At 37.2% G+C, this 20,858-nt stretch overlaps 5 protein-coding genes and 1 non-coding gene across 6 annotated transcripts; 4 read left to right on the plus strand and 2 right to left on the minus strand.

The window, feature by feature from the left end:
* The first annotated feature begins 99 nt into the window (after window positions 1-99).
* Window positions 100-1,768, plus strand: LOC109188050 (putative ribosomal-protein-alanine acetyltransferase). Its single transcript, XM_019338540.1, has 2 exons — window positions 100-444; window positions 1,493-1,768. Exons 1-2 carry the CDS (start codon window positions 204-206, stop codon window positions 1,720-1,722), a joined length of 471 nt encoding a protein of 156 aa, XP_019194085.1. The 5' UTR covers window positions 100-203; the 3' UTR covers window positions 1,723-1,768.
* An 81-nt stretch (window positions 1,769-1,849) lies between these two features.
* Window positions 1,850-1,922, minus strand: TRNAV-UAC. The gene has a single exon. It is a non-coding gene; the product is annotated as a tRNA-Val (tRNA).
* A 2,366-nt stretch (window positions 1,923-4,288) lies between these two features.
* Window positions 4,289-6,534, plus strand: LOC109188049 (tetraspanin-19-like). The gene is made up of 5 exons (XM_019338539.1): window positions 4,289-4,577; window positions 4,844-4,943; window positions 5,672-5,752; window positions 5,836-5,940; window positions 6,343-6,534. The coding sequence occupies exons 1-5, from the start codon at window positions 4,426-4,428 to the stop codon at window positions 6,505-6,507; spliced, it is 603 nt and encodes a 200-aa protein (XP_019194084.1). The 5' UTR covers window positions 4,289-4,425; the 3' UTR covers window positions 6,508-6,534.
* Window positions 6,535-10,077: 3,543 nt separating this feature from the next.
* On the plus strand, window positions 10,078-12,215 carry LOC109188048 (expansin-B3). Its single transcript, XM_019338538.1, has 4 exons — window positions 10,078-10,364; window positions 10,455-10,755; window positions 11,223-11,352; window positions 11,700-12,215. Exons 1-4 carry the CDS (start codon window positions 10,214-10,216, stop codon window positions 11,904-11,906), a joined length of 789 nt encoding a protein of 262 aa, XP_019194083.1. The 5' UTR covers window positions 10,078-10,213; the 3' UTR covers window positions 11,907-12,215.
* A 705-nt stretch (window positions 12,216-12,920) lies between these two features.
* LOC109188047 (clathrin light chain 2-like) lies at window positions 12,921-14,919 on the minus strand. The gene is made up of 3 exons (XM_019338537.1): window positions 14,134-14,919; window positions 13,907-14,060; window positions 12,921-13,578 (listed from the first exon to the last, which is right to left on the minus strand). The coding sequence occupies exons 1-3, from the start codon at window positions 14,595-14,597 to the stop codon at window positions 13,048-13,050; spliced, it is 1,149 nt and encodes a 382-aa protein (XP_019194082.1). The 5' UTR covers window positions 14,598-14,919; the 3' UTR covers window positions 12,921-13,047.
* A 2,188-nt stretch (window positions 14,920-17,107) lies between these two features.
* LOC109187983 (protein STABILIZED1) lies at window positions 17,108-20,579 on the plus strand. The gene has a single exon (XM_019338435.1). It carries the CDS (start codon window positions 17,303-17,305, stop codon window positions 20,363-20,365), a length of 3,063 nt encoding a protein of 1,020 aa, XP_019193980.1. The 5' UTR covers window positions 17,108-17,302; the 3' UTR covers window positions 20,366-20,579.
* The last annotated feature ends 279 nt before the right edge of the window (window positions 20,580-20,858 follow it).

A 20,858-nucleotide genomic window follows, 5' to 3' on the forward strand; every position in this document is an offset into this window, starting at 1 on the left:
AAAATTATCTAATTTGGTGACAAATTTTAAACCTAATTTTTGTAATAAATTTATCACCAAAATAAAATCAAAATCCAAATATTGTATGAATGGAAGTGTTGAATTAGGGGAATGAGCAACCCATTTTGACCCGGCCGTTTCAGATAAACGGGTTAAGTGTTGAGGGTTTTGAGTGATTTGCAAATTGCAGACAACTTTCCGACATGGCGACTGTAGTTGAACTTCAGAAAAATTCAGCGAAATGGACTAAAGTTGTTGACGAAATAGTGAGAATAGAGAAACGAGTCTTCCCTAAACACGAATCTCTGGCTCGATCATTCGATGAAGAACTCAGGAAGAAGAATGGGGGGCTGTTATACATGGAGGTCGGAGCAGGAGAAGTTGCTGGTTATGTCATGTATTCTTGGCCCTCTTCCCTTGCTGCTTGCATCACCAAATTAGCAGGTAAATCTGTGTGCGATGCTATTTCTGCATAGTTTTAAACTTTGATTCTGCTTTTCTTTATCTGATTTCTTTGGTTTTTGCTAAAAAGGAAAGAGGAATGAAAAGGATATATGCATACTGCATTTTTTAGATTGTTTTTTGTGCGTTGAACTTGATTTAGCTTGTGACTTCCTGCTATAAGAATGCTTATACTTATAACACTTATACTTAAGGTAAATGTGCTGTTTGTGGAGATGAAAGAGAATATATAGTTTCATGGTTTAGGTAAATGTTCTGTGCTTCTGTTTTTTGGGATTTACATAATTTGTTTGTGAGTTGTATTATCGAAGGCAGCAGAATTGGTTTCTAGAGTAGCAATGACTCATTTATCCTATCACCTGAAAGGGCATTTACTAACAGAGAAATTCTTCATTTTCTAGAGAAATGAAAACAGAAAATGCTTTACTTGTATATTCCTCCATTTTTAAAACAGAATGGAAAGGTTCTATATTTAAGCTTCTAAACTAGTAAGCCACTATTCCTAGCCGTTTTAAACTCTCAAGACTTGTCGGTGAATAACATAAAAAAATGAAGTGCGATAAAAGACATGGTTAATGCTAATTTTGATTGAGCAATGTTGTATGAATATTGTTGGTAGCAGTTGTATATAGGAATTATGGTCTTGTGTACTTTTAAGATTATCAAAGAAGGTCAAGATATAGATCACCTTTCTGGCCTGCTCTGCTGCTGATAGCGGATATCTCAGCTCTAGTTCATTTTGGTTCACAAGGAATTGAAAAAAAACAAACAAACAAACAAATTTGTTTTCTAAGTTGTCTTTTGATTGGTTTTGTGGAGATGATGCTGACTTGATAAACTTAAACAACATAAGCAACCAATTTGTGACTCTAGTAACGTTGCAAAGAGTAAACTTTTGTCTCAGTTTCTTTTCCCGCTGTAATTAATTGGCTTGATTGGGTTTTCATGGTTAGATCCAAACACATGAAAATTCTAGAGTATTTAGTCTTTTACTAATGATCTTCTTGTTGTGTATGAAAACAAACATCAGTGAAAGAGAACTACAGAAAGCAAGGCTTTGGAGAAGCCTTACTTAAGGAAGCAATTCAGAAGTGCAGAACAAGAAAGGTTCAGCGTGTTTCACTTCATGTTGATCCCTCGAGAATTGCAGCCATGAAGCTTTACCAGAAGCTTGGTTTCCAAGTGGATACTCTTGTGGAGGGCTATTATTCTGCAGATAGAAGTGCGTATAGAATGTATTTGGATTTTGACTCGGAATAACCAAATGAAAATTTCAAATTTATAAAGTTATGATGTTTATATTAGACAAGATTTCAAGTTCCTTGCTATTTACAGAGAATACAATCACGAAATGTGGAAAGAGACCTAAAAATTGGATGCAATAAGTTGTTGCTGCCCAGGATCGAACTGGGGACCTTTAGTGTGTAAGACTAACGTGATAACCACTACACCACAGCAACTTAATGTTGGGTGTTTTTATCTTATCGTATTAGTACGTATTCCCCAAAAGTACAATTACTATTTTCCTTTAAAGTTTAAATATTAAATATAACAATTAAAAAATCCAGAGAAAAAATTTAAAAAAAATTGTTAAATTTAAACTATTAAAAAATATATAATTTACAAAAAAAATAAAATAAAAAAATGAACCGTTGATTCGGAACTAGAATCAAATCGAAATCGCGGTGACCTCTACTCGGTCAAAGTACCTATGAGGTCCCTGTACTATAGTGTTTTGTTCAATTTAGTCCTTTTACCTTAATTTTGTTTAATTTAGTCCATGTACTTTAAAAAGTGAAACAATTAAGGACAATAGCTTATGGTTTGGTACCGAACAACATAAGCAACCAATACCATTAACTTGGGACCAAATGGTCCCAAGTTAATGGTTGACTAACGGTCAAACAAATAGATGACCAAATTAGTTAAGATTTTTAAAGTTGAGGGACTTAATTGGTTAAAAAAAAAATAGTTAAGAGGACCAAATTGGTAATTTTGCTATAATCAATGGACCATTTCGGTAATTAACTCTTCTGGTAATCTAAGTGGGTGTGAGGTTGTTGGGGAATTATTCTGTTCCGAATACATAGATTACGAGTGTAACGGGCGTATCCTACAATCAATGTATTTTGGTAATCTAAGTGGGTGTGAGGTTGTTGGGGAATTATTCTGTTCCGAATACATAGATTACAAGTGTAACGGGCGTATCCTACAATCAATGTATTCTGGTAATCTAAGTGGGTGTGAGGTTGTTGGGGAATTATTATGTTCCGAATACATAGATTATAGTAATATGAGTGTAACGGGCCGGAACATAGATTATAGTAATACGAGTGTAACAGACATATCCTACAACAATGTATTCTGGTAATCTAAGTGGGTGTGACATAAACTAGTACTTTTCATCCAAATGGCATCAATGTATTCTGGTGATTTAAGTGGGTGTGACATAAACTAGTACTTTTCATGCAAATGGCAAGTCAATAAATAAAACAATTAATTTTTTTTTGAAAGTAACTAAAGAAAGTACTATTACATCAAATCATGAGTACATAAAAATTAAGTTACTACGGAGTGTATTCTAGTATATGTCTTATGTTACTGATCTCTTATTTGATTCATTGAAACTATTTTCTATACACACTAGACTATTAAGTATGAAGTTTGGGTGTTACGAATCCTACCTAAATGTGACTATCAAAAGAAAATTAAAAAGTGACAGATATTAATGTTGATGAATGTACTATAACAATTTACCTTTTAGTACTAAAAGCAGAATTAGTAAAAAACTGATTAAATCTTAAATTGTCATAAAACTTAAATATTTGATGAATAATGGAGATGTCACCCCAACTAAATTTGGAATTATAATAGAGAATGAGAAGAGTGATAAAAGAAAATAATGGAATTGGAAAAAATGAAAAAAGTTGACAATTTCACATGCAACTATAAAGATTTTTTTAAATCTGGAGAGTTTGGTTGAGTGAAAATGACTTATTTCGTTAATCAAAAGTCAATGATTCAATGTTTTAGATATAAAACAACCTTAAATATTCAGGTTAGCTGTCTCATTTAATAGATATGCCTACAATTTGACGAGAAAATTAGACAATATATTTGACGGTGAAAACACTAAAAGAATAATAATAATAATAATAAAGATTCATAGAACAACCCTAAATATTCAGGTTAACTCAATTGCCTTTTATTCTTAATCATGATAACTCAATTGAACATGAACCACAGAGGCTAGACCGGTGCTCGCACAAGGAACCCCCCTCACTTTGAGAGGTTGCTCCCACACTGCCGCTGGTGAGACTCAATCCCTGGTCATTCTTCCAAAATTTCACCTCTATGACCAGTTGAGCTACCCATGCAGGTAATTAATCAATAGCCAAGACCTTGTAATTAATGAATTAGCCTTTTATTTTCAAAAAAGCCTTGCACTAAGGTTGCACTCCCATATGAGAGAGTGTGGATTTGAACCTTAGTGGAAGGCGATATTGACTCTTTGTGTTTCAGTAGGTTGAAAGAGTAGTTATAGACAGATACTACATTGTAACAGAGTACCTAGGCACCTAGCACTAAAAAAAAAAAAAAGAAAAAAAAAATCTTTTTAAAAAAATGGCAATTGGCTACAGGTCAAACGGAAGGAGAAGAAAAAGTATAAAAGGAGAATGAAACATAGGAGTCTGATGTGGCAGCAATGTTGAATGACATGGCGGACAGATGTCTGCTCATTACGGACGTGTCGGCGCCACAACAGAGTTGCTCAACTTTTTCTTCTCCAATGGCGGACTCTCGGCCGTTACACTCAAAACCAGCGAAAAATTCAGAGCCCACTCACACTATATTCACTCGTTCCTCGCATTTCACTCCGATTCTCTTCTCCCAGGGTTAGGGTCTCTTCTTCGATCAGTCTCCAATTCATCCTAATCGCATCTGGGCGTTCAAAAATTGGCAATGGATATAGTTCGGAGCTGCATCCAGCACATGCTGAAGGTGGTGAATTCGCTGGTAGGTCTCTCAGGGCTCCTCATGATCTTGTATGGTTGCTGGATGTTTACCACCTTGCAAACGCACGTGACCTGCTCGGATGATGCCCTTTGCTTTTGGTACATTTCTGCTTTCTCAATTTCTAATGTTTATGTGTATATGTATGTATCTTGCTTTTCTGGAAAATGGAGGTGAGTGAAGAAAGGGGAAATCTTTGGTATTTATTTAGTTTATTGATCCTTTTTTTGTTCTGTAACTTTTCTGGACATGTCATGTTAGATGAGCTGCTTGACCTTTTTGATCTGGGTGTTATGTTCTCATTCACAAATCACAAACATGGCTTTTTTAACTTTCCAGCTTGTATCTTTATATATTTTTATGCTAGGTTCATCTACACTACTATTGGTGTGGGCTTCTCTGTGGATTTGATCGCCTGGACAGGTCATATTGCTGCCGAGACTTGTAATACTTGTTCTTTGTACTCTGTATCCTCTATGTTAATTTTCATGTCAATTCAAAGGAAAGACACTGAAAACTTGGGAATTTTTACCTGCATTTTGTGTGTTTGCAGTAAATTTTATTTGAGGTTTTGTGGTGTATGCAATGGTTGAAAGGTTTTTTGAATAATTGAAGAGGGGAAGTTCGAGTGCAATGTGATAAGAGCATCAGAATCAAAGTCCTTTCCAAAATATGTTAAGTTTTAATACAATTTTACTAAAATGTGGTTTCTTTCAAGACTTTGTGAGATTTGGTTTTCATATTCTCAAATCCCAGGTTGACTTTGCATCTCAAGAATGTGGTGTCATGTGATAATAATGCAACTTTATGTTTCATTTAAGTGCAACATTCATGTGCTGAAAGTGGGCAGTGGCAGGGTGAGTTAAATCATTGTGTTGTTGTTAATGGGAGCCTCTCTGTTTTCCCTGTATTCTATCTCATGCCGCGTTGCTTAAATGCAGCATGATATTGTATTTTGGTAACTTCAGATTGCACGCCACATTTTGGGTACCCGAAAAGCATATTTTGGTAAAATATTGAATGAAGCCACATTTTATCAAAGTTTTTTAATTTGATATATTCTGGGAAAGTGCTCATCAGATGGTTTGTTGAGTACATTAGTTCTATTCTTCAAATTTCATTACCAAAACACACTCTTTGTGGACCCCTGTTGAGAGAAGTGTTGAGATTCCATTGTTTTCCTTAATTGGTATAGTACGTGTTTTTCATCTACATCTTTCACCTTCTGGAAACTAACCTGGTGGCAAATGTATTCTTAAACAAAAACTGGGAAGAGGTATTTGTAGCTGAACTCTGCACTTTACGTTTGAAATAATACCACTATGGATAGCTTAACAAGTGTTGATTTGATTAAACCAGGGCTTTCCAAAGGACACAACTGGGAACATTGATAAGATCAAAGATTTTATTGAAGATAACTACGAGATATGCAAATGGATTGGCCTGTTAGCAGTGACTGTCCCGGTATCTCTCTCCCTGAAACACACAGACACATCACCACATGTTTTAGCTTCTGTTAGTGTCTGTTGATTGATATTAATACTGTGTATCAATTCTCGTATATTATCAGGAAGTAGAAAGATTATAACAAGATTAATATCTGTACTGCCTTGATTGATTAAGAAAGAAAGAATGAAACTGGTACTAAATATAGTATATTGAAACACACAAAAAGAAATAAAGTTATCCCTACTTTCATATCAACTTCTTTATCTTGTCACATGGACTACACACTGAGCTTCCCCTTTGAGAATTCATTTATAGAAGCCTGTTTCTTGTCATGTCTGTCAATTTCCTTCTTTTTTCTTTTTCAAAACAATTTAATGCCTAAAAAATAATGTTTCTTGAATTATTTTCCACATGCAGGCAGTGTGTGCATCGCTGGCACTGATTTTGAAAGCCCTTGAACCCGGATACCTTGAGGGCCGTCAAGATTATGCTCTGGATATAGCCCCACTCTTGGAAAATTATGTTGCTCAACCTTCTCATGTTATTGATATCGACCCTGCCTGTGGATCCAAGCAAGCATGACTCTTTAATATCGGGATTAACAGCAAGGTAAATTTAGTAAGAATATGATCATCAGGAACTGCAGAGACATGAAAATAAAAAAGGATGTCCAGTTTCTATGGCATACTATGTATTAGCTTAAGTTGGTATGTATTTTTCATCATCATCATCATTTTGTTTTAACTGTTATATAATATCATCATATTGGTCGAGTTAGAACTCGCCCCGAATCATTATGATGCAGTTGAAGATTGGTGCTGCGCTTTATGAAACGACAAGCTTTTCACCATTGTCTTGATATAGCTTTACCCAAAAGAGTACAGACCATAAATCTGTAATTGGAACCCATAATGACCACTTTACATTATTGTGGTGTATGTTACCTGGAAAGCTCACTGGGAAGTATTATAATCATTGTTTCTGCTCAAAGGTGAATGGAAGTGAAAGGTTTTGTCCAGAGCCCAGAGGTGTGGTTGGTTGATTAAACTACCAGAGAATAACCAGACGTGATTATGGGAAAAGGGCTTTAAAATCATTGTTTGTCTGCACAAAATTAAATACTGAGATTTGATTCCGCTGCTTTTTTGACTGAGTTTAGTACGTGTCTAAATGTGGTGGGCTGAGTTTAATTATGTTTTAGTGCTAATCTAAGCTGTTTTTGTGAACAGTTCCTATCAATTAATATGATAGTTGGAAGTTAAACGTAATTAGGGAACCTTAATCAACGGTGCAGTGTTGCCACTCTACCTTTATGATTTTGTCATTATACTAATCTCTCCTGTGGAGTATATAACATTAATATGCAATCTAACTATCAGCTTAGACTTTTAGTTGAGATGGAGCACATACTTCAATTTGGTATTAGAGTCATGCTAAAGGTCATGGGAGGGGCGTGTGCAATCCACTGTCTACCAGCATTATTAGTTAATTACAATTTAATTTGAATCTAACTAGTGAGATCTAGATTCTATTGTGTAAAAGTTCTCAAGCTCTGTACTTTAAATTGTGTTCATATTCAGATTTTTTTAAATTGTTTTTTAAATTAAGAATTTTTTGAACTGCCTTAAAATTTATTTTTGTCAAAGTTAGTGTTCTAAACCATCACGATTCTCACAAATTTTCAAATGGCAATGCAAAGAAATTCGAATTTAGAAATTCAAATTGTTGATAAGATAAAAATGGTGGTACAATTAAGGAGAGGATTATTGATGACTGCAATGGTAGATATGTGGCAAGTGGTCACATGGCATGCTACACTTGCTGACAGAGAAGACTTCCCATTCGTGTTACTAAAATACAAAGTATCAGATTATATATCTGATTTATTGTTGCCTTTTACTATTTTTCTTATTATAAATTATTTATTTGTTTTGTTTTGTTTTTTTTTTTTTTGAAAGTTTCTCCAATAGTAAATTTCCGTGCAATTATTTATGATTTGTCATACATCAAATGAAAATATAAATTGAATTCAGACGGCTTATATTTAGCCTCAAATCGGTCACAATTGACAAATTAAAACTGCAAAGTTATTGGTGAAAATTAAATATCATTAATTCAAAAATTTTATGAGTTTGATGGTCTTTTTTACATTTTTAGTTTATTGAACAACTAATTTCATGAAACAGTTGAGCTCATATCATTCAACTTAACATTCTCAGTTTTCTAACTAAACATATTAAATAGAACCTATATATTATATTATATGATTAAATGTGACAATCGAAATAATGCAAGATAATTTCAACATATAATCAAATTGGGGTCAACCATGCCCAAGCCTAATCCTATCCCAAATGAGTTGGATTGAGGCCACCATTATGCACAATTCATGTTCAATTCACATGCATTTTAATGAAGATTTTTTTTAAGGAAAAAAAATCTGTAGTTTTAATTATTTTGAATGGAAATTATTTGGATTTATAGGATATGGTGCAAATGTGAGACATGTCTTTGCCTCGACGTCCAACGCACCAAACATATCCGGCCATCAATTATTTAAAGTATTCCAAATAATTCCAATTCTCAATTATTTTTTTAAAAGTAAATAATTATTTTGTGTCTACATCTATGTTCTATTTCAAAGATTATTTACTTTTGGAGCTTTTCACGATGTATATAATATATTTACTCTCTTTTTTTTCTTTTTCTTTTTGACAACATGTTGACATCTCCTCTGATATGAAATGCGCCATTCATGCAATCATGCCTTAATTTTTGCAGGAAAATAAATACCCCATTTTAGTGTTGCCTTTTTGAAATGGGCACACAGGGTGCGTTACTGCATCAATTTTATTTTGGTGAAAGATGCAGAGTAGCAGGACAGCCTCCCTCCTCAAACAATTAAAGAAGAAGAAAAAAAAAAACTCGATGGTTTAGTAGGCAATCTTTGGGAGAAGAGACCAAAGTGGACAGATCCCTTGTGCCCATCGACATTTGGTCTCGTCTGCTGAGTCATTGTGATTTACATCATCCCAAATGCTGTGTCGGACTGGAATGTGAGCCCCTTGGAGTTTGGAATTCAACCTTTTGGGATAAGAAGAAAAAGAAAACTCCGAAAATAATAATTGAATGAGTAAAATATGACTCTTTTATTTGAAGATCACAAGTTCTACCAGCACATTCCATGTCAAGTCTGTTACAAAAAATCTTTATAGTACAATTAACCTCTCAAGAGCGAGATCTATATAATACATACTCTCATGTAATGGTGAATTTCCATTACCAGCCAAAATTGGAAGAAGAAAAGTGTGCTCAAATCAGTCTTTTTTGGTAGCAAAACATTAGCAGAATGTTTTATTATACTGCGGAATCACCTAACAAAGATGAATGTAGTGTTGGTTGGGAAAATTAGAGCACATGGTCGCAAGTCAACAATCATTGCTCAACTAAAATCTCAAAAGAGAAGAAAAAAAAAGGGAGCATTTTAAGTTAAAGATTTTCCTACTTTTTATTTATTACAATTGTTGAGCATGAAAGTGTAATTTTAAGACTGAATGTTATCAAATTAACTATTCAACCAATTCAATCTGAATTATCTACATTAATGATGACATCTATTCATTTATTATAATTAGAAATTAAAACAACTAAAAATTAACCATTAAAGAATCAAAGTTACATTTTTCTCTAATTTTTAAAAAGATTTAGAATCACTACAAACACCATCTTCGCCATTCATTTTTGTTGATCTCAAAACTCGCAAAAAAAAAATGGAAATATACAAATAAGTCAACAAAAACAGACTTGTCCATTCACACCAATCTACAATCTACAATTATACAAACACAACAAAATAAAAATGCAGAGCCAAACAAGAATAACGGTATAGTATTATGATTGGGTGTAATGACCCGTATGCCCTCGGGCATCGACAGTTGAGCATTGAGATTGAACCCAAGACCAAGGGGTCGCGGATTTAACGCCTTAACTGTCGGTGGGGTCCAAGGAAAAAATAAAAAAATAAAAAAGATAGTGGCACTATCGTGAATAAAATAAGTGTCCAAGGGCCACATGGTCACAAAAGTAGTATCAAGCTTTTCTCTGTTTTCTTTTATTATATAATGGTATCGGAAGCCTCGGTCTTCGTAGGCTCTGTTCCGACTCTCTAACACTTACTGTCGGCACAAACAGAGCTTTCCCCCTCTCTCTCTCCTCTCCCGCCTATACATACACTACGTATATACGTATATACCGGTTTTCTATAACCTACATTTCCCACCAAAACATCATGGGAGGTCGGCATTTTCGTTTTGCCGCCACCTGCTTTTTGGCGGTGGTTTTGGTGGCCGCCGCCGGCCCTCTCCGACGGGTGGAGGACCCACATTGGTATCCCGCCGCCGCCACTTGGTACGGCAGCCCTGAAGGTGACGGCAGTGATGGTAAATTCCTCAACCTTGGTTAATAATTAATACAATGTATGTGTTGGGTAAAATTTTGATGTGGAAAGTGGTTAATTTGGGGGGGAGCAGGAGGCGCGTGCGGGTACGGGACAATGGTGGATGTGAAGCCGTTCAGGGCGAGGGTGGGGGCGGTGAGCCCGGTGCTGTTCAAGGGCGGCGAAGGCTGCGGCGCCTGCTACAAGGTCAAGTGTCTGGACAGGTCCATATGCTCGAGAAGGGCAGTGACGGTAATTATCACTGACGAGTGTCCTGGGTGCGCCAATGACAGAGTGCATTTCGACCTCAGCGGCGCCGCTTTCGGCCGCATGGCCGTCACCGGCAACGGCGGCAGCCTCCGTAACCGCGGTGAAATCCCCGTCATTTACCGCCGGTGGGTACTCTTACTTTTTAGTCAATGCTCCTTCCTATTCCTGTTCATTCTGTACACTTACTTTTTAACTGTCCTCTCTTTTTCCTGTCTTGTCCGCCTCCTGTGTGTACACATAGTAACTTAATTAACCTAGTGGTAAAAATAAAATTCTATTTTTTAAGGTTTTCTGAAGCTTCGGAACACTGAAAACGACATATTTAACAGTACTGTGCTAGTAATTTTTAGCTCAATTACTTTTTACTAAACAAATTTCTAGTTCCCATTTTAGTTTTTGTTTGTCTTCCCTGAAACAATTACCCATTTAGTTAAGAAATTTCGTTGGTCAAAATGTTTCTTTTTTAACTGTTTCTTGGTTTGCTTAAAAGTAGCTGTGCTGTGACCGTTGACCACCTTTTTAACTTGGTATTTCATGGGAACTTACAAATTTTTATATTAATTGTGTACTTGTAATAAATTGGGCGATGTAGGACACCGTGCAAGTATCCTGGAAAGGATATTGCCTTCAAAGTGAACGAGGGCTCGACAGATTTCTGGCTTTCGCTCTTGGTGGAATTTGAGGATGGAGATGGCGATGTTGGATCCATGCACATCAGACAGGTAAAAAATGTTTGACTTTTTTTTCGTAGGAGAAATCAAGAAATGGTCGGAGTTAATATGTGCAGAAATCCGAAAATTTGGGGAGGTTAATGAAGGTTTAGAAGGAATCCCGACAAAGCGCGAACATAAAAAGATTCAATTGCCCTACTTTGATACTTAAAAAGAATATTGCCATCTTTCTTTTGCACGCACTACATACTTTCCTCCGTTCCTTTTTATCTCACTTTATCTTTCCAACCAATTGATTATTGTGTCGTGTGTTACTGTAGAAATTAAAGTACAATGTTGTGAGATTCAATTCAACGTAGTGTTAATTGATTGGTTTTGTCGTGGGGAACTTTTGGCAGGCGATGTCTAATGAGTGGCTGGAGATGACGCATATATGGGGAGCCAACTGGGTGATTAATGGTCAAGGGGGAGGGGCTTTACAGGGACCATTCTCAGTAAAGCTAACCACACTCTCAACCGGAAGGCTCCTGTCTGCAAGAGATGTGATTCCCAGGAACTGGTCTCCAAAGGCCACTTACACTTCTCGCCTTAACTTCCACATATGATATATCCAAAAGTGTTTAATTTGCCATTATGGGTGGGTCTGTATTTGTTGTTTTTGAAGAAAGGGTCGCCATTGGAGAGCATTAAAGAAGAATCCAATGCCCCCCCTTTTTTTTACTGGTTAATGTACGTTTTAATTTACAGTAGCCCTCTCCAAAGGAGAGTGAGCGCTCTGATCATCATGTGTTGTTTACCAGCTATAGTACGTACCACGTACAGTTACAGTTGTTTGTTGGGTGAGAGTTAAGGTTGTGGGTCCTCTTGTTTTTGGACTAATGAATGTTATCCACTGTTTCCCTTGTTCTTTGTTATATATACCAACGGAAACAAGCAGTGTATTGTTGTGGGTCCTTGTCTTGTTTATTACATTTGTGTCACGTAATCACATGTACTATTCTAATTAGCTCAAACCAAGAAAATTAATAGCTGTTCTGACTGAGAACGTAAACATTAGAATTTTCAAGTTAGTCTGACCAACTTGTCTGGGTTTTTTCGTGTCAGCTAGGTACAATTTGACTGTATGAAAATTGGTTTAATCTTGAATAGTAGGGAGTAGTAAGAAAGAATTAGTGATAAATGGGGTGTGGTTGATTTGCAGGGGAGGGGACAGAGATGACAGAAGCTATGAATGTTGGTAGTGGTGAGTGAGTTCATCCAGTCACATGCAAAGTGTTTGTAGTTTATTAAACTTTTGACTAATAAGAAAATGGTTTTGCCCCACCGCACGTTGTAGCGGTCCCAACGGCTGCAGCTAATTATATATCGTATCTTTTGGCTTTGGCAACAACGTAACTAAACTACTGTTCTCTCCATGTGAGTTGCCATGTGTGCAAATCTTCCAGGAATAATGGAGAGAATATAATTCAATTCCCTCTCGTGAACCCTATAGTGAATATATATGATCCAGGAGCTGAGGTCCCTTAGCTTTAATTTTCTGGGATAAGACATAAACAACTGGAGATCGATCAGATCGTGATTGGATCAAATCTTTTGTCGTCATTACACTAAACAACTTGAGAAACAAATTAAAACTCTTATCTTATTTCTCCACCTGGTTGTAATGCTAGGAGCTAATTAACATGAATGAAGTGAAAATCAAAACGAGTGAGTATCTAGAAAAGAAGAAGATCAGAAAAAAAAAACTTATGACGCATGCGAGGAGGCTGGATCAGTGTCAACTTTCTTTTCTTTCTCACCTTCACTTGAACCAGAACCAGAACCTGCAGGTATCTCCGTTTTAGGTGCTTCAACGACGGGCTTGTCATCAGGTTGTGTCACAACTTTATCGTCCTTCTTCGCCTCATTTGTACCTTTTCCATCCTTATTGGCTTCATCTTTTGAATCCTTTGTTGTTTCCTTATTATTGCCGTCTTTTGCATTCTTTGTTGTTTCCTTATTGGCGTCGTCTTTCCCATCCTTGGGAGGAGGCGGAGGTATCATATGCGGTGGGGGCTTTACCTTGAGCTTCTGGAAAATTTGACGCATTCTGGATAGATCAGCTGCCTTCCCAGGCTTTGGACCTTGAATCACAGTGATTCCAGGTTTCCTTTCTTCTTCCTTCTTTCGTCCCCTTTTCTCTATGTTAGCTATCTCCCGAGGTACTAGCTCTGCGATCGCCTTCCAGTATTGTTTATCAGCTTCTTTATGGAATTTCTCTTGGTTCGCCAGATACAGCTGCACGTACAAAATGTTCTCATCAACTTAATAAAGTAAGAACACATTCAATTCCCGCATGATATGCAGGTGGAAGCAGACCATTAAGATATTGGGATGTTTGGTAAATAGCTGTTAGCTGATTGTGTTAATGGGTTTGACTACTTGATAACAGCTGATTGTAAAAAAGATGTTTGATAAATTAATTTTTAGCTGATAATTGATTACATGTAAAATGATTTTGTCAGTTTTAAAACAATAAATTACTACAAAAGATTAATTAGTTAAAACACGTCAAAATTGAGTGATAAGCTAACTATGTTATCAAATAAGGTCATTATTTATATACCTTTTCACTTTCTCGATTGTGTGCTTTGGTGGTCTCACCATTTTGCTTCCTTTTCTCGTAAAATGTTCGGATGTATTCATTTGCTTCATGGATAATCTGATTCCTCATTTCCTTTTCCTTCTTTTCCTTCTCCTCAAGAAATATTGCATTTTGACTGCAAATTAAAACTACATTCACTTGTTATTCAACCATTAATGCTAGCTTTCCGAATGGCTAGAGAAACTCACCGGCGCCACTCGCGAAATGCGGCTCCTTCCTCCCTCATCTGGCTAGGGTCAGGAAGCAGGGGACCAATGTCGCCGCTGGCGGCGGAGCTGAAGAGGCCCTCAGAATCAGCTCCGATATCGTAAGGCTTGGAATGGACATTGGCCGCATGAGAATCCTGCGGCGGCTGCGGCGAGGCTTCGAATGGCGACGGCGAGTACTCCTGATTGACAGAAGCTACGAAGCCGTAACTCTCAGGCGACTGCATGCTATCGCCGCCGAAGTAATCGTTCGGCGGCGGCGGCGGCGGATTATGGATACCGCCGCCGTCGTCGTCCTCCGGCGCTGGCGGAACGTCGAATTCGTAGCGCTGCGATTGAAGTCGAGGATCATAGGCAATGTAACCGTCATCGTCGAAGGGGCGTGAAGCGGCGGGGTGGATGACGTCGCCTTCCGCCGTCCCGTAGCTCTCATCGAACGAATCCATTCCGTCTCCCTCTACCACTCATGCCTCGTACGAACAGATTTGAATGATGAATACATGAAACATTGGCGAGATCCTAAAAAACGCATGATGAATCGAAGAAAACTCGATCCGTTTTCGCAGTTCAGTTTTGTTGAACAAGAAAGATGTCAGCACTGAGGTTACTTCTTATCCACGTGTTAATCTTGCCATATCGTTGACCAAAACTTTTCACTACATGTATGTGAGGAAAATGCTAGGTGTCAATTTACACAAGGTAATAAAATATTTTTTGGGATTTATAATATGTAGTTATAATATATGGTATAATCAAACATGTAATTTAAATTGTATCTTTTAAATTGCATGTGTCTTAATAAAAGGTCGTCATTTTAGCCATATTTTATATTATAAAAATGAAGGAAAAATAATCCATTAAATAGATTATTAAATCGAGAGAATGTAATTAGACCACTGAATTAAAAATAATATTAATAATTGAATCGTATCATTGAGCATTGTAAAATCATATAATGCATACCAAATAACTAGTTGTTTCATATAAATTACAATAAACATCTAATATGATATATTATATGGAAAAAAAATCTAATTGGAGTTTACAAACAAAACAAAAGTTTATATTGATTTATAACTTCATAAATCAAAGGTTAACCAACATAAATCGTTAAAAGACAAACGTATAAACTGCAAGACAAAAGATAAATCGACAACAATGTGTAATTCTCTAGCTTATTTAAAATTGCAACCCCTTCGCATTCACAAAATATGGTAGCAACTTACTCAAATCACTCTTTATAAACAAATAAAAAAAAATAGAAAAACACGTTTGGCGATTTCAGATTAACTACCCCCACCCACGCATCAGTCTCCATTCAAAAAAATAAAATAAAAATGGCAGTCTTGCATGGAGATTGTCGATATCTAATTGGAGACTATCACTTGAATTTCTTCAAAAGTGAGATCTATAATAAACATTTTGAATTATTACTTACAGTAACATGTGAAAGGATACTATGAGAAATGGATTAGCACAATTCAAAACTCCTCCAAATTGGTATTTATAGAGTCATGTAATGTGAGATCTATAATAAACATTTTGAATTATTACTTAGAGTAAAATGTGAAAAGATATTATGAAAAATAGATTAGCACAATTCAAAACTCTTCCAAATTGGTATTTATAGAGTCATGTAATTAATATTCATAAATTATTACATTGTTAAATGTGATAAAATAAATTATTATGTCTAATTGTTAAATGACACCAAATTAACAATGCTTTCAATTTGGTAAAATCAAATTATATTTTTGAACATAAAAAAAATTAAAAGTAACATCTTATAATATTGACATATAATTAAAGACCAAAATATGAATATATATAATTACTTTGGACATAATTCCCACACTGTCGCCGCTGATGTTTAAATCTTAGTCTCTTCTCCCAAATATTGTCCACTAAAACCATTGAGCTAAGCTCGTGCAGACATATAACCATGCTTACTGTGAAAACATCAAAAGTGCAAAAAAAAAAAAATGATCAAATAAGATGCTGAATCATATGCAAATATATAATTAGACTACTGAATTAATAAAACATAAAACATTATAAAATATTGCAACATACGCCAAATAACTTATTGCTTGATATAAATATTGGTAAACATATTATCTGGATAACAAATATGATAGATAATTTAATAAGAAGAACAAAATCAAAGGTCTCAATCCCGATTGACAATCTCACTCAGAGATAATCAATCTTCGATTAGAGAGTGGAGATTATGCTCAAATTTTTTTATCTTTTATTTTTGTCTTCATTTAAAGATGCATGTAAAGATATATGTTAATTATGACTTATGAGCCACTTTAGACTTCCAAGAGTGTTTTTATAAATATGTATTAATTATATTTTTACAAGTTAAAATATTGGAATAAGGGTCAAATAGGTTATCGAACTGCACACAATAATGCAATTAGATCTCTAAACTAATCATTTTCATGCAATTAATTCAATTTGTAGGGTTTTCAACTTTCTAGGAGGTCACCTTTATTTTAAAAATTATTATTCAAAATAATTATTTAAAATTAATAATAATAATAAACCAGATCGTCTCCGCCGGAGACGAAGAAGGTGACGAAGAAACCTTCTTCGTCTCCGGCCATGAACTCTATGACCGGAGACGAAGACTCTGATCTTATTATTATTATTTTAATTTTAAGTTAAAAAAAATATTTTAAATTAGTGTGACTTGCTAGAAACCTGAAAAATCTATAAATTAGACTAATTACATAAAATGGTTAGTTTAGAGATTTAATTATAAGTTTTTTAAATTTAGTGGCCTAATTATATTATTGTGTTTAATTCAATAACCTATTTGACCATTATTCTTAAAATGTTTATTTGGAACTTTTTTTAAGTTGAAAAAAATCAATTGCATTCCCATAGAGTATTTTTGCCCTTAACCCCTCACCTCCTCCCAAAAAAAATAAAAATAAAAAATAAAAAAAAAAAGTCTTGTTTTGCCGTGAAGGCGGTGTAAAATCTACGAAACTGCGAAAGCCGAAAGGAGGAGCAGCGGTGTGAAGCTGTGAAGGCAGTGCTTCTTCCCCTGGTTTTGAACTTTGAAGGACTGATTCTCAGGTTAAATCTCTTTCATTTCGTACTCTCTTTTCCTTCGAATTCCTATTTCAATTTCTCAGAAATGGTTTTCATAAAAACTCCCGATAATGGAACCCTAGCTCTAGATGTAAACCCCTCCACAACCACTCTTCAATCACTGACCCTCAAAATCCATGAAACTTACCACATACCCCTCCCCAGTCAACGACTCTTCCTCGGCTGCCGCCGCCTCATCGACGGCGCCGTCCCCATCTCCCATCTCGGTGTTTCTCCCAATTCCACGCTAACCCTACATGTCCCTCTGCTTGGCGGGATGCAGGCACCTGTGCCACCCAAGACCAGGCTTGATTTTCTTAGTACCAAACCTCCTGCCAATTATGTCGCCGGGCTTGGTCGTGGTGCCACTGGTTTCACCACCAGGTCTGATATTGGGCCGGCTAGAGCTGCCCCAGATCTTCCGGATAGATCGGCCATTGGCGGTGCTGCAGCCACAGGGGTTGGTCGTGGCCGGGGGAAGGGAGGCGGTGAAGAAGATGAAGAGGATGAGAGTGATGACAAGGGGTATGATGAGAATCAGAAGTTTGATGAGTTTGAAGGAAATGATGTTGGGTTGTTTGCATCAGCAGAATATGATGAGGATGACAAGGAAGCCGATGCAATTTGGGAGGCTATTGATAAGAGAATGGATTCGAGGAGGAAAGATAGGAGAGAAGCTAGGCTTAAGCAGGAAATTGAAAAGTATCGTGCTTCAAACCCTAAGATTACTGAACAGTTTGCAGATTTAAAGAGAAAGCTGCACACATTGTCAAATCAGGAGTGGGAGAGTATACCTGAGATTGGAGATTATTCTTTGAGGAATAAAAAGAAAAGATTTGAGAGTTTTGTGCCCGTTCCTGATACCCTTTTGGAGAAGGCAAAGCAAGAGAAAGAGCATGTCTCAGCTTTGGATCCAAAGAGTAGGGCAGTGGGTGGGACTGAAACGCCATGGTCTCAAACCCCAGTTGCAGACTTGACTGCTATGGGTGAAGGGAGGGGTACTGTGTTGTCAGTGAGGTTGGATCGAATTTTGGACTCAGTTACTGGGCAGACAGTGGTGGATCCAAAGGGTTACTTGACTGACTTAAAGAGTATGAAAATCACTAGTGATGCTGAGATTTCAGATATAAAGAAGGCTCGATTGTTGCTTAAATCTGTTACTCAGACAAATCCTAAGCACCCACCAGGTTGGATTGCAGCTGCGAGATTGGAGGAGGTTGCTGGTAAGCTGCAGGCTGCGAGACAATTAATTAAAAAAGGTTGTGAAGAGTGCCCTAAGAGTGAGGATGTATGGTTGGAAGCATGCCGGCTGGCAAGTCCTAGTGAGGCAAAGGCAGTTATTGCGAGTGGTGTCAAGGTGAATCCAACCTCAGTGAAGTTGTGGCTGCAGGCTGCCAAGTTAGAGGAAGATGACGTGAATAAAAGTCGTGTTTTGAGGAAAGGGTTAGAGCATATCCCTGATTCAGTGAGGCTTTGGAAAGCTGTTGTGGAGTTGGCCAACGAGGAGGATGCTAGACTTTTGCTTCAGAGGGCCGTTGAATGCTGTCCATTGCATGTGGAGTTATGGCTTGCTCTTGCTAAGTTGGAGACCTATGAAAATGCTAAGAAGGTACTTAATAAGGCAAGAGAGAAGCTTTCTAAGGAACCTGCTATTTGGATCACTGCAGCAAGGTTGGAGGAAGCTAATGGGAATACTGCTACTGTAGCAAAAATTATAGAAAGAGGTATTAGGGCCTTGCAGAGAGAAGGCTTGGAAATTGATCGTGAAGTTTGGATGAAGGAAGCTGAGGCTTGTGAAAGAGCTGGTTCTGTTCTGACCTGCCAGGCTATAATTAGTAATACTGTTGGGCTTGGAGTGGAAGAAGAAGATAGGAAAAGGACCTGGGTTGCTGATGCTGAAGAGTGCAAAAAGAGGGGTTCCATTGAGACGGCAAGGCAAATATACTCTCATGCCCTTACCGTCTTCAGAACAAAGAAGAGCATCTGGCTTAAAGCAGCACAACTGGAGAAAAGCCATGGCACCAGGGAAAGTCTCGATGCTCTCCTTCGTAAAGCAGTTACTTATATTCCAAATGCTGAGGTTCTATGGTTAATGGGTGCCAAAGAGAAGTGGCTTGCTGGTGATGTACCTGCAGCTAGGGCAATTCTTGAGGAAGCGTTTGCTGCAATACCTGATTCTGAAGAGATTTGGCTTGCTGCATTTAAGCTTGAGTTTGAGAACAAGGAGACTGAGAGAGCTAGAAAACTGCTTGCTAAGGCTCGGGATAGGATACCTCATGCCCAGCGTGTTTGGATGAAATCTGCCATAGTTGAGAGAGAACTAGGAAATGTTGAGGAAGAGAAAATGCTGCTTGATGAAGGGCTGAAAAGATTCCCTGCTTTCTTCAAACTCTGGTTGATGCTTGGCCAACTTGAAGAACGACTTGGCAATTTGGAGCAGGCAAAGAGTACATACGAGTCTGGTTTGAAGCACTGCCCTGATTGCATTCCGTTGTGGCTATCCCTTGCAAAATTGGAGGAGAGGATGAATGGGCTGAGTAAAGCTCGAGCAGTTCTTACGATGGCCAGGAAAAAGAACCCAAAGAATCCTGAACTCTGGCTTGCTGCAGTGCGGGCTGAGGCTCGGCATAGCTACAAGAAGGAAGCTGATGTTTTGATGGCAAAGGCATTACAAGAGTGCCCAACCAGTGGTATACTATTGGCTGCTTCAATTGAGATGGCACCTCGTCCACAGCGAAGATCCACAAGTGCAGATGCTTATAAAAAGTGCAACCAGGATCCCTATGTCCTTGCTGCCATTGCAAAGTTATTCTGGAATGACAGGAAGGTTGACAAAGCTAGGAGTTGGTTCAGCAGAGCTGTCACTCTTGCACCAGATATTGGTGATTTCTGGGCTTTGTTTTACAGATTCGAGGAGCAGTTTGGTTCCGAAGATGGACGGAACGATGTATTACGGAAATGTGTTGCAGCGGAGCCAAAACATGGTGAAAAATGGCAAGCAATTGCTAAGTCTGTGGAGAACTCTCACAAGCCAACAGATGAAATCCTGCGTCAAGTGGTAGCTGCCCTAAAGAAGGAAGAGAATGCTGCTGAGATCAATGAACCATAGTCTACTGTAACTTTGATAGTTTTTCTGTGATCTATTATCTAGTTGACATTTAAATAGCAAGTACAAGTGGTTTATTTCTTTCAGGTATTAAATTTTGCTCATCAATCTATATCTTCATGTGTGAACACGAGTGGACCTTTGCCTTTGCTTTCTATTCTATGAGCAGGCGCAATGTTGGCAGTGTGGATGAATTGCATTGGACTACTTTCAATTTCTTGTACTTCTTTGATCTTGATGTTTCATTGATGGATTGTTGATACTTCTAAAGTTCATTACTGAGAATGGATTACTCCTAACTCCATTTTGTCTGTTCATTTGATGCCGTAATTTCTTGCATGATAAACACTTCTGCAAGTCTAGTTGATTTTTTAAAATTTATTTTTGGGTACTAAGGAGAACTCGAAGGCACCCTAAGAATCACAAGAAGGTAAATCAGCCAAGGTTGTCCATAGCTAATTGGCTGAAACCAACAAGGTGAATAGGCTACTCTCTC

This window comes from Ipomoea nil, unplaced genomic scaffold (genome assembly GCF_001879475.1).
Source record: "Ipomoea nil cultivar Tokyo-kokei standard unplaced genomic scaffold, Asagao_1.1 scaffold1421, whole genome shotgun sequence".
Classification (NCBI taxonomy): domain Eukaryota; kingdom Viridiplantae; phylum Streptophyta; class Magnoliopsida; order Solanales; family Convolvulaceae; genus Ipomoea; species Ipomoea nil.

Excerpts from the sequence above, each read along its gene's own strand:
- LOC109188050 (XM_019338540.1), top strand. The coding sequence starts at position 204 with ATGGCGACTGTAGTTGAACTTCAGAAAAATTCAGCGAAATGGACTAAA. Across the intron at positions 445-1,492 it reads TTGCATCACCAAATTAGCAG|TGAAAGAGAACTACAGAAAG; the intron begins GTAAATCTGTGT and ends AACAAACATCAG.
- LOC109188049 (XM_019338539.1), top strand. The coding sequence starts at position 4,426 with ATGGATATAGTTCGGAGCTGCATCCAGCACATGCTGAAGGTGGTGAAT. Across the intron at positions 4,578-4,843 it reads GATGATGCCCTTTGCTTTTG|GTTCATCTACACTACTATTG; the intron begins GTACATTTCTGC and ends TTTTTATGCTAG. Across the intron at positions 4,944-5,671 it reads ATACTTGTTCTTTGTACTCT|TACGTGTTTTTCATCTACAT; the intron begins GTATCCTCTATG and ends TAATTGGTATAG.
- LOC109188048 (XM_019338538.1), top strand. The coding sequence starts at position 10,214 with ATGGGAGGTCGGCATTTTCGTTTTGCCGCCACCTGCTTTTTGGCGGTG. Across the intron at positions 10,365-10,454 it reads TGAAGGTGACGGCAGTGATG|GAGGCGCGTGCGGGTACGGG; the intron begins GTAAATTCCTCA and ends GGGGGGGAGCAG. Across the intron at positions 11,353-11,699 it reads GATCCATGCACATCAGACAG|GCGATGTCTAATGAGTGGCT; the intron begins GTAAAAAATGTT and ends AACTTTTGGCAG.
- LOC109188047 (XM_019338537.1), bottom strand. The coding sequence starts at position 14,597 with ATGGATTCGTTCGATGAGAGCTACGGGACGGCGGAAGGCGACGTCATC. Across the intron at positions 14,061-14,133 it reads GCATTTCGCGAGTGGCGCCG|TCAAAATGCAATATTTCTTG; the intron begins GTGAGTTTCTCT and ends TTTAATTTGCAG. Across the intron at positions 13,579-13,906 it reads ACAATCGAGAAAGTGAAAAG|CTGTATCTGGCGAACCAAGA; the intron begins GTATATAAATAA and ends TTGTACGTGCAG.
- LOC109187983 (XM_019338435.1), top strand. The coding sequence starts at position 17,303 with ATGGTTTTCATAAAAACTCCCGATAATGGAACCCTAGCTCTAGATGTA.